The following is a 12,186-nucleotide window of genomic DNA, read 5'->3' as shown; positions in this document are numbered from 1 at the left end:
TTCCCATTATATTCTGAAAAACTTTATTGAAATATCAACCTTTCCACCTTGATTATGGACTGAAACACCACAATTTCGAACTGTATGAACTTAGACACGGTAGAATGTTACCACAATGGACTGCAGCATGAATTTCATAAGACATATTCACATATCTTCATGGTCATAGATGTATTAAAATAAAAAGACGGACTACATATGAGGTACTAAAATGCCAGAAATAGAAATGGAAAGAAGAGTTAAAAAAAGCAAAATGGTCAAATACATAAGGAATGTTCACCTTGAATCAGTACTTGAGGAGCATGGGGTATCAAGAATAGATGTGCACAGATTTAATTATAATGTTGCCATGTGAAGAAATGAAAAATATTTAATTATACTGAAATAAAAAAATTAAAGTGTGACGAAATGACCGACGGCCATTTTTCTTTTATTATACTTTTAAGTTTAATTAATATAGGCCTACTGAGAAAATATAAGCAAAATTGTCGACAATCAGCCAAAGAAATTGTATCCCTCCTTTCTTAGTTCATTACTTCTTCTGCGCCTTCTGAATACAGATTTTAGCAAGTTAGTAATAGTAGTACCGGTAGTAGTAGTAGTAATAATAATAATAATATTTAACATCCAAAATTCTTAGAATGTCTATAATTACAAATTATGTGCAGGAAATAAAATTGGATGCTCAGGATACCGATATTTCATTGCAAAGAGGAATCCTAATATTGTAAACTAATAATCGAAGAGACGTTTGTCATCCTGTTAAGAGGTGTGGATTGTGGAATCAATTATTATGTATAATGTAGAGGTGGAAAAGGCTATAACCTATCTATATACACTTCTATATTATTTTCAATGATTGTGATAATGATTTCTAGTTAACATATGGACGATAATGACTGTAATAGTTGTTTCATATAATGGTCTTTTGAAATGCATTTGTTATGCTGTATGAGTGAGGTGATAACATAAATATTGGAGTCTACGTACTTATCATTCTTGGGTTTTCCTGATATATCATCCGGTGTGAAAATAAAAAGAGATAGAAACACAGGACGTTTTCTATTTTTTTCTTCTGTGAAAAACCCTGCAAGATAGTACTAATCACTGAAGCTGTAACTATAGAATTTTGACTTCCAAGTAATTGCATTTAGAAAGATAAGCTTACTGCTCTTATATATGCAGCTGATATACCTAATGCAAAAGTAGTTAAATAGCACCAATGGACTATCAAGTGATAGAATAATGACTGATAATAACATGACGGTTTGTCAATAGAAGAAATGACGTCAGCAAGTGTACAAACTATTTGTAAGCAATCTTTGGTGTTTAAATAAAATATATGTTAAAAATTATCACATGTTGTCACAGGGTGTATTTTGTAATGGAGTAGAAGGAGTTGAGGGAGATTTCCTGCCTGCTCAGACACTGCTAACTCCAGCGAAGAAAAACAATCTGCCCCCCCCCCCCAACACTTTTCAATGTAATTTTGTAATGTTCATCACTGTGGAGTAACAATTAGCTTTTCTGACCGTGAAATGAGCAGGACCGGGTACAAATTTTGGTTGGAACAAGTTACCTGGTTGAGGTTTTTCCCAACAACCCATTAAGAGCAAATGCTGGGTAACTTTAGGTGATGGACCTGGATTCATTTCGCTGGTATTATCACATTCATATCATTCAGACGCTAGATAACCATAGAGGGTGGTGGGTATGTTTCTGGGTGCGAATTAACGGGGGGGATGGAGGGGATTTTCCCCCGTTGGAAACTTATCCCCCTCTCATAAATTCATATTAACATCCCTACCAGGGATAACTTCTATTCCCCCCCTCACACAATATAATTGTTTTAATACGAGTATACTTTATAAAGTACAGTATAAAGTAAGCAAAGAAAATTATATCATCACCAGCAAGCTGACAACAATCAATATCGGTAACTACGAATTACACATCTTATCTTAAGCCTGCTCATGGATATTACAATCAAGATGCAAGACAAGTAACTCAGTGCGACCAAGTGTTGAGCCGTATCGAATGAGGATAATAATTTTATGTGTGGTATTCTCTATCTAGGATTCTATTCCCCCCCCCCTCAACAAAAAATCTTAATTCGCACCCTGGTATGTTGTCAGATTGTAGTAGCATATGAATGAAATAGTCAGGGGCCTATATTACACTGAATCATATGGCACGGAAAATTGAGCTTAATTTCGTTGGCATTAATGCACAATCCAATATTGCGATGTTGAAATTGGCGATGCTGTATCACCAAAGCAGTGTTACAAATTAATCACAAATAAGTTCAGACAATATAAATTATATCAGAAAATACAATAAAGCCTATTTCTGTGATCATTTAACATAACATATCTGATTGCTCCGTATTTATTTTGTACCCACAACCTTAGCGGAATTTTGGCAGCTCTGTAGCGAATTTCGTTTTTCTGGAGTTGGGCACGCTGGCCCCAACGAGTTTAAACTCTCGTTGATTAACCGTGAACACAATCAGTGTATGATCATCACAATCGGGCAACGTGTTGCAATCAGGGCTATTATTAATGGTAGTTGATCAACTTCTAGCTCGTTGTAGTTGATTTTACACCAAGAGAGAACTCTTGAGAGGATAGAATCAGAGAGATGGCTCTGCTCTGATAGAATCATAGAATCCTCAAAGGATAATTCCAATTTACCTATAGGTGGCGTTGGTTAATTTTATCTTCCCGCCTTTCTGAGGTTGCTATAAAGAAAGACATTTCGTGTTAACTGGCAGCTTTGAAAAATGAACAAATAAAATTGAAAAAGAAAATTAAATCTTATAACGAAATTAGACGCACCAAGCAATATAATTATATTTATTAAACATACAAATGTACCCGAAGTAATCCCATTATATCCGATAAAACTACAATGTACAATCCCTATAAAAATGAACGTACGTATTCTGAATTCCAGATAAGAACAATGTAATGCAGTTTTTACTTTTGTCCTTCACTGGCTAATGAAGACCAAGACATTTTGGCATTGTATTAATTCTTAGGTTATTGTTTTTAAAAGCAATTAGTAATGGCATATGACAAAACTTTTTAAAACTTGTCACGTTCGTAAATTCTAGCGAAAAATTTACCGAAAGTAAGTCGATTATCGCTGTTGGAAGATGAAACTTCATGTATATTTGAATGATATATTTTATAAGTGGTTAACGGAGTTTAATGCTGTTAATTGATTTCTTTTGGCTTTTTTTTACAAATATATTCATATTTTTAATTATACTATTTCGGAGGAAAGAATTTGGAGTGCTCAAATTTGTATTAGTATGTTGGCTATTATGGGAAGTTGGAACTTGTGGAACTCGTTCATCCTATGCTTCGTATAGAAAATGGCGTCTAGTGAGGAAAGTAGCGTTTCTCTTCAAGAAACTGGTAAATATTTATACATTTATGGTTATTTAGTAGTCTATGAATAGCATGATATCGAATTTGGATGTGTGTCATTAATTTCTTGATTTGGAGTTCATAGAATCGTTCTGAATTGCTTTTATTTGGTGGACTTTTGATTTGTTCCCGAGGTATCACGGTTTGTGGTTATCTCTAATCTTATTTGAGTTTAGTGAACGTTGTTATTATCAATTTAGGTTTAGTAAAATATTTCATATTCATTATTGTCTTATTAGGCACTCTTTTGGTCATTGTGATTATTTCAAAATTGCCTTATGATGAGCAATACTTAAAGATAAGTTAAATACAAGTAGAACAGTAGCAGAGTCGGCTTTGTGTACTAATTAGGGGCGTGCTTCCGTACAGGGGCAGTGACATTTCTCTAAGGTTAGAGCCCAGTTTAGGTGTGCGTGTGTATTAATTAAAAAAGAAAGGGATAAAGTCATATAAACATCTCTCCTATTCTCAATATTTTCTAGCCCCTAATGTTAGATTAATACACACACACACACCTAAACTGGGCTCTAACCTTAGAGGAAATACCATTGCCCCTGTCCGGAAGCGCGCCCTAAAATGACTAAATTATCATTTATATGTGTGCCAAAGTCGATGTACTAGATAAATATTAGATTAGAGAGGCCTAAATGAGGAATAATTTCCAATTGAGAGCATATAGTTTTAAAAAAACGAGGCCCGAGTTTAGACGTCAATAACTTTTGAGTGTAATTGTGGCTTAGGCAACTCTGGCACTGAGTCACTCAATTAGGTTATAATTGCAATTCTTTATGAGGTTTTTGAATGCTGGCGAATGCTGTCAATTCTATGATACATTGTTCTATTTATTTAATCTGGCCTTCTCTATCACACCACCAGAATACAAATGAACAAAAAACAAATCCCGCGAGAAGAAATGAAGTGAAACTAGTGCACAGTTCTAGTGATTTCAGAAGTGACTAGTACTGACAATATCACAAAACAAAAAATCGCCGTATGCATAGCATAACAAAAGCGTATTTACAAACCTAACCTAACCTGCCATAGATTGATATATGCAAGGCATAGCTTTGGTGTACACTAGCGTGGGACGTTAGTAGTGTCACCAGACTTATATTGGTAGGCCTATTATTATTATGTACCGAAGTACATATGATATTTCCGTGCAGGAATTCTGCGTTATCATATGATAAAGGATGGATAGAGTAGAGAAAAATTCTCTCCGGCACCAGGACTCGAACACGGGTTTTCAGCTCTATGGGCTGACGCTTCATCCACTAAGCCATACCGGATTCCAGTTCCGATGCCGAATCAAATCCCCTCACTTTAAGTTCTACCTCTCAGTTTTCCCTTTGGTGGCTTACCCTCATGTACTGTGTCACAGAATATGTGACAGTGGCACAATGTCCAACGCACTATGTACAGAGGTGCACTCATTATGAGTGACTAAGTGGCCGGGATCCGATAGGATGAGCTGTTCTATCCATACTTTAAGAGCTTTAAACACTTGAAGGTGTGTAAGCTGAGTACGAAGAGAACTAATTGTGCGATAGTTTAGCTGAAGAAAAAGTGGCATAAGTGCACAATACCGGACCGGACGTATGGTAATTGTTTAAAGTTGCCAGCTATTTACATATTCTAGACCTGGTTGAGTGGAAGATAATGAATCAAGACTTTAACTCTACCATGTAAACTAAATTGGATAATAGTAATATACGTTACAAGAGCGGTATGTTGATGTTTTCATGTTCGAGGAAAAGATTGAAAAAGCGAAACGTAGTTGAGCTTTTTTAATTTCCGAGAACATGAAAACAAACATACAGCTCGTGTATCGTACATTATTTTGTGCGAAGATAGTTTATTACATACCTGAAAGACGAATTTCTAATTAGTTGCAATGAAATCTCCATGTTGGTTTCTGTTTAATGACGCCAACTTCGGAACACCAAAATATCTTTCTTCAACATTGTTGCTGTAAAATGTTTTCTGTGTTTACTATACTCCGCAGGCCGTGATATGTCTGTCTTTTTTTTCCTCAGTCTATAAATGCGAACTTAAAACAAACTGTAAGGTTATGTAATGATTTATTTTTTCATTTTAATATTTTAACAATATTATTTATATAACATATTTTAGTAATAACATTGGCATCTGGAATCTCGTTGATTTTTTTCACGGCTTCCTTAATGTTACTTGTATCAGGAATGCAATAAGTTTCGTGGAGTAGTAGACTTTACTTAATTTTTGCAAATACTTAAAAACAATAATTAACATTGCAATTTAGGTGAAATTTCAGTGGTAAGTTTCCAATTTATAATTATTACTATGTTAAACGTCTCTAAAAATAATGTGTTAAAAGCCTAAAGCAGTAAAATGAATGTCGCGCTTAAGCGGTAAGAAGAGGGAAATTATTGTGTGTTACGTTGGGAATAGTGAATGTGGTATTTCACACTTACCGCGTATTGGTTCTGTGCGGAAAACAAGCAAATACGCACGATCTCGCACAAAATATTATTAACTTATTACTATTATTATTATTTGAGGGGCTCACAACTAGAGTGGACCAAGTCCACCAGTGATCAGTTTGTGGATTAATACAATCTGGGATGAAGAAAACTTAAATTTATTCATTGCCATAACAAACGAAGTTCATAACTCATTTGTTACTCCACAGAGGGCAGCATTTCCTATGGAAGGTGAAGGTTGCTAAGCATGAGCCAGGAACTTTAAGACTCAATTTCTCAAAATTATTCCAGAAGGACTTGGTCCACTCTGGTTGTGAACCCCTCATTTAGTAGTAGTAGTAATATTATATGCCACTTTTGAACTAGCTACTCATATCGTAAGCACTATGTTTAACACTGATATGTTGGTAGCGCTGGCCTTCTGTGCTCGAGATTGCAGGTTCGATCCCGCCCAGGTTGATGGCATTTAAGTGTGCTGAAATGCGACAGGCTCATGTCAGTAGATTTACTGGCATGTAAAGGAACCCTTGCTGGACAAAATTTCGGCACATGGCAATGCTGATATAACCTAGGCAGTTGTCAGCATCGTTAAATAAACAATAATTTAAATTTTAACACTGATACTCGTATCTGTGTTTGTTAAGGTTTCCAACTCTCCCGTAAGCTTATTTGCCCCAAATGTTTTTAACAGGCTACCGTATTTTTCGTTCTTATTTTTGTATGTAAAAATCTTTATTCTAAACATTTGATTTTGCCGTGAATGATAATTTATGAGTTTGTTGCTCAAGAGATGCATTGAAATGTGCAGTCTTTGTAGAAGGTAATGTTTGCCACAAATGGGTTTTAATGCTCACCTATTTAAAATCAAACCATGTTAATGTTATAAATCTGGAAAAACTGGCAAGTTTTATTTCAAGTATAGTAGTACTCATACAAAGAGGGTGTTTCATCTCACGAACAATAATTGGACAGATGTTCGAAAGAGAAGCACAACACGCCTAATCAAATCAGAACTGCAAGCTGCAGTCCACTTCAACTATTACACTTGTCAAATTATGTCTCAGAATATTCTAGTTTAAACGTAGGTCTAACTCCTAAAGTGTAGAATGAATTAGCATTTTTTTTTTTTTTTTTTTTTTTTTTTGGTAACGGAACTGAATAATTTTTCAATTTTCTATGTGAAATTTTGTATTTTCTTGAAAAGAAGTTGGCAACCCTAGTGTTTGTTATGAATTGTCTGTTTTTTACGGTTTAGACATAATATAAGGTTGTGTACCTCATTTTTACTGTGACAGCGTGTTTTAATTTTGTGTTAGCATTCAGCCTATTGTATTGTTTATGTTTTTGGTTTTGAAGAATTTTAGATAAGGGCGCAAATAGCTAGAGTAGCTGCCGCGCCCTTTTTAAACCCCACTAACTAACATATTATAAGGTTTATGGCGAAAGTATAATGCGGATAAACTAGTGCACAGGTAATTATAATGATTTTGGAAGTGATAATCGTTGAATTTGTAACAGATTTTTTGTGGAAATGGATTTGAAAATGTAAGGTTTTTATAAGGATACATTTGGAGAAAGAAAAATTGTTTGAAAATGTAATAAATTACTTTGATGGAGGTGAATATGTTACGGTTTCTAGTGAAAGAAGGAAACATAGGGATATAAAACCCACGATACTTACGATGTAATGTGAAGAACGCATTACTTATATAAACTAAATAAACACTCAAGAATAGACCAGAGCAAGTAATAATAAAAAAAAAAATACAGTTTTCGTAATGTAACTTCGTTTGTAGGCCTACATCCGCTATTACAGTAGCTTTTCACTGACCAGTACTGACGTCACTAACAAAAAAAATCCCTGAATTCAATCACTATTGTCCCAATCTTGTAGACCGCTGCGATAGAGGGCTTTGATGCCTTCTAAGCTAAGCTAACGTAACATAACATAAACTAATGTAAGCTTTTAGCAAATCTTTACAATAGAGTTATTTACCAAAAAAAGATGGACAAAAAGAAAAAAAAGACACATTCTTAGACAAATTTGAGTATATGCAAGGCATATCAAAAGCCTAAACTAACATAACCTGTCACTGATTCGTTTATGCAAGGCATCACAAAAGCCTAAGATAACATAACCTGTCAGATTTGTATGTGTAAGGCATACAAAAAGTTTAAATTAACCTAACCTGTCATATTCGTGTACCCCTCTGCTGGCCTCCAATTTTACAGCAACTTTAGACCCTTATTTTGCAGTGTGAAATTAGTGTTGGCATTTTTAATGTTTATGATAATGACTCTACTAGAAGCCAAGGATGTAAATGCATTTGTACCTAACAGAAATACCGTAATTAAGGTAATTAGTGTGAAACTTTCATAATGCCACACTAAGTTATGTTGATAATATTGAAGAAACAGCTGAAAACAATTGAGGAGTGTGATCCCAAATCTCGCTCAGTCCATTTGACTATTTTTATGATTTATACATACTGTATATGATATATATACTTACTTACAAATGGCTTTTAAGGAACCCGAAGGTTCATTGCCGCCCTCACATAAGCCCGCCATCGGTCCCTATCCTGTGCAAGGTTAATCCAGTCTCTATCATCATATCCCACCTCCCTCAAATCCATTTTAATAGTATCCTCCCATCTACATCTCGGCCTCCCCAAAGGTCTTTTTTCCTCCGATCTCCCAACTAACACTCTATATGCATTTCTGGATTCGCTCATACGTGCTACATGCCCTGCCCATCTCAGATGTCTGGATTTAATGTTCCTAATTATGTCAGGTGAAGAATACAATGCGTGCAGTTCTGTGTTGCATAACTTTCTCCATTCTCCTGTAACGTCATCCCTCTTAGCCCCAAATATTTTCCTAAGAACCTTATTCTCAAACACCCTTAATCTCTGTTCCTCTCTCAGAGTGAGAGTCCAAGTTTCACAACCATAAAGAAAACTGGTAATACAACTGTTCTACAAATTCTAACTTTCAGATTTTTGACAGCAGACTAGATGATAAAAGCTTCTCAGCCGAATAATAACACGCATTTCCCATATTTATTCTGCGTTTAATTTCATCCCGAATGTCATTTATATTTGTTACTGTTGCTCCAAGATATTTGAATTTTTCCACCTCTTCGAAAGATAAATCTCCAATTTTTATATTCCCATTTCGTACAATATTCTGATCACGAGACATAATCATATACTTTGTCTTTTCGGGATTTACTTCCAAACCGATCGCTTTACTTCAAGTAAAATTTCTGTGTTTTCCCTAATCGTTTGTGGATTTTCTCCTAACATATTCACGTCATCCGCATAGACAAGAAGCTGATGTAACCTGTTCAATTCCAAACCCTGCCTGTTATCCTGAACTTTCCTAATGGCATATTCTAAGCCGAAGTTAAAAAGTAAAGGTGATAGTGCATCTCCCTGCTTTAGTCCGCAGTGAATTGGAAAAGCATCAGATAGAAACTGGCGTATACGGACTCTGCTGTACGTTTCACTGAGACATTTTAATTAATCGAACTAGTTTCTTGGGAATACCAAATTCAATAAGATATGACAATATGATATATATGACAATGATTTATACATATATTATATATGATTTTTTTAGACCTCTATCATTATATTTTAAGCTTGTTTTCTTCCAAAACAATGCCAATTCTTGTCTAAAATGTTGTGTTATTGTGCATTTCACTTGAAAACTCGCTCAGTCTGTAGAGCGGTGGATAAAAAAAAACTAGCCCAGTCCTTCCATAAAAATGGACTGAACACATTTTGGAATCACACTCTTCAATTGAAGGGAATTAGCTTTGTGCTAGTTTAGTCTGATGGGGGTTCCTGGGGACTTAAGGCCCCCTCAGTATATTATATGAATGAATATTTCTTTGCAGATTGAGGAAGTATTCATACCCAAATAGGCCTATAAGGTGAAACGAGCGTTGAGCGACTTCTGCCGATTTTGGACGCACTTGAATTGCCAACATATAAAACAAAAAATCACACTCAATCTCTTTCACCTTCATCTTGACGGGATAATAAAAGCCTAACCTATCCTAAGTGCGTCGGTGTCTATTCCAAAATCGGCGGTCCAACGCTCATTTAACCGCCTATAATATACATAATATGTAATTTTATTATTCAACTTTGATTATTCACTGTTTTCATTCATACTGATGAATTGTCACTGTGAAGTTTTGAAGTAATAACACTAATAAACCTCTATGCAGGTCTGAGTTTTTACGCTTACGTGGTGATTATGATCAGAATTAAGCTTTTGAGTAATCCAACCTGTCCAGAACACAGATTAGGCCTACTCAAAATCCTAATTTTTTTATTTTTATTTTATTAGATTATTTTATGACGCTGTATCAACATCTCAGGTTATTTAGCATCTGAATGAGATGAAGGTGATAATGACAGTGAAATGAGTCTGGGGTCCAGCACCGAAAGTTACCCAGCATTTGCTCGTATTGGGTTGAGGGAAAACCCCAGAAAAAACCTCAACCAGGTAACTTGCCCCAGCCGGGATTCGAACCCGGGCCACCTGGTTTTGCGGCCAGATGCGCTGACCATTACTCCACGGGTGTGGACCAAAATCCTAATTATGATCTACACAAATATCATTTGTAAAATTGAAATTGAAATTATTTCTGTATTACATGCATCGATAAATTTTAATTGATAATTGAAATATGTTATCAAAAGAACATCTTGTGAAGAATTTTAAGATCTAATTTTTCAACAGTGTGGTCTAATGGTTAAGGTGAGAGACTGTCACGCAGAAGATTTCAGGATTGATCGTGGCGATTCCAATATGATAAGCTTAAGTAAAAGTAAATTATAAAGGCATATGTGTGGATATAAAAGTTCAATGAAGGTAGTGGAAAGTGAGAAGAACAGGAAAAAGAGAGAGGAAATGGATAGATAAGAGAGAAAAGAGAAGAGTTTTTATTCTCCACCCCTTCAATTCCGTAAGAACGAGTTAATGCATAACTAGCATATGTGAAAAGCTGCCGCTCTGGTATTGTGAATTGCCCCACAAAACAGTAACTACTGTCTTCCTCCGATGAGTTTAGCGCTGGGACCTGAGGTATTCTTGCCATTGGTGAGGGAGGGTTGCAGTTAGATTCTTTTGTTGCTACAGCCAAGCCGAGCCGAGCGGAGTGGGAAGTATTAATCGTCCAAAAATATGCAGTCTTCAGTTTGTAGTAGTGTGTGAATATTTCATATATACATATTGTTTACCTAGGCCTATATGGTTTTGTTATTAATATATTAAATATATTGTTGAAATTTTTGCTCAAACATCTCTCTGATGTCAGCTATGTTAATATTATATGAATTACTCATATTAAATATTTCACCGTTACAAGTCATTTTTAAGGAAACATGCTGTAAAAAAGTTTCTGGTTTTATTTTATTGGAATTTTAGAATATGTATAATTGGTATTGGTATCCTATAATGTAATGCGAAAATCATTTGTTGGTGATATCTTAAAATACAAATTAAGTACTTATACTTCTCAAGTGAGTTCAGCAGTAGCCTACAGTATATTTAAATTGATTACTTCACAAATTTAATTCAATTCTACTAATCACTAAATTTTATAGTATGATTCTTCTTTTCATTTATATTATTGTAGTTGTATTATGATTTTTCTTTTTATTTATTTTATTGTATTAAATTTCTGGTGGTATGATGGCCTTAACTTCACCAGAATGAAATAAATGAATGAATAAGTGAATAAATGAATAAATAAATTAATTAAATAAATAAAATTTTCTACAATACTTTCCTTCACTGAACATGTAAGTACGAATGGTTGTATCTCTATCTCGCCAAAAATACGTTAAAAAACTAATAGGCATAATGCTCTCGTAAATTGGGCGAATGTTTTCAGTATGATTGTACTTCCTTCCAGACTGCCGCTGTCACTGTTCCCTCCCACTCCAGTAGTGCACTAGACTAGTCGGAACCGCATTCCTCTCACCATTAAACTCCTCAAAGGATGACAGTAATTTTGGAACATTTGCAATAAGTTTAAAATAGCCTATTCATTTTACTGCATTGCACTCTATTCAGTAAGAAGCTGCTTATTTAGTTTGTTTTTCAATAGGTATACTGTAAATTCCAACAGTGGCTGATATCACTGGGTAGGATATTCCACAAGCTCAATAGCAAGATAGTGAACTATGATGAATACATTGATTTTTTTGTGTGTTGGTGTGGCTAGTATGCGGCTATTTTGTGTATGTGTTTAGAGATTGTGATATGAT

General features: G+C 34.9%; 1 protein-coding gene across 2 annotated transcripts in view; it reads left to right on the top strand.

Annotated features, from left to right (window-relative positions):
• The first annotated feature begins 3,336 nt into the window (after positions 1-3,336).
• Positions 3,337-12,186, top strand: part of Prp39 (pre-mRNA processing factor 39) — an 80,975-nt gene continuing 72,125 nt past the window's right edge. For both annotated transcript variants that reach the window (XR_011331029.1, XM_069819101.1), the window contains exon 1: positions 3,337-3,422. Coding sequence is in view for 1 of the 2 variants with exons in the window: in XM_069819101.1 (XP_069675202.1) it covers positions 3,380-3,422 (43 nt within the window). In the remaining variant the exon portion in view is untranslated. The remainder of the gene's footprint in view (positions 3,423-12,186) is intronic.

The sequence above is a fragment of the Periplaneta americana genome, chromosome 2 (genome assembly GCF_040183065.1).
Source record: "Periplaneta americana isolate PAMFEO1 chromosome 2, P.americana_PAMFEO1_priV1, whole genome shotgun sequence".
Classification (NCBI taxonomy): domain Eukaryota; kingdom Metazoa; phylum Arthropoda; class Insecta; order Blattodea; family Blattidae; genus Periplaneta; species Periplaneta americana.
The sequence above is the reverse complement of the archived record's forward strand: the minus strand, read 5'-3'. Positions and strand labels throughout refer to the sequence as shown.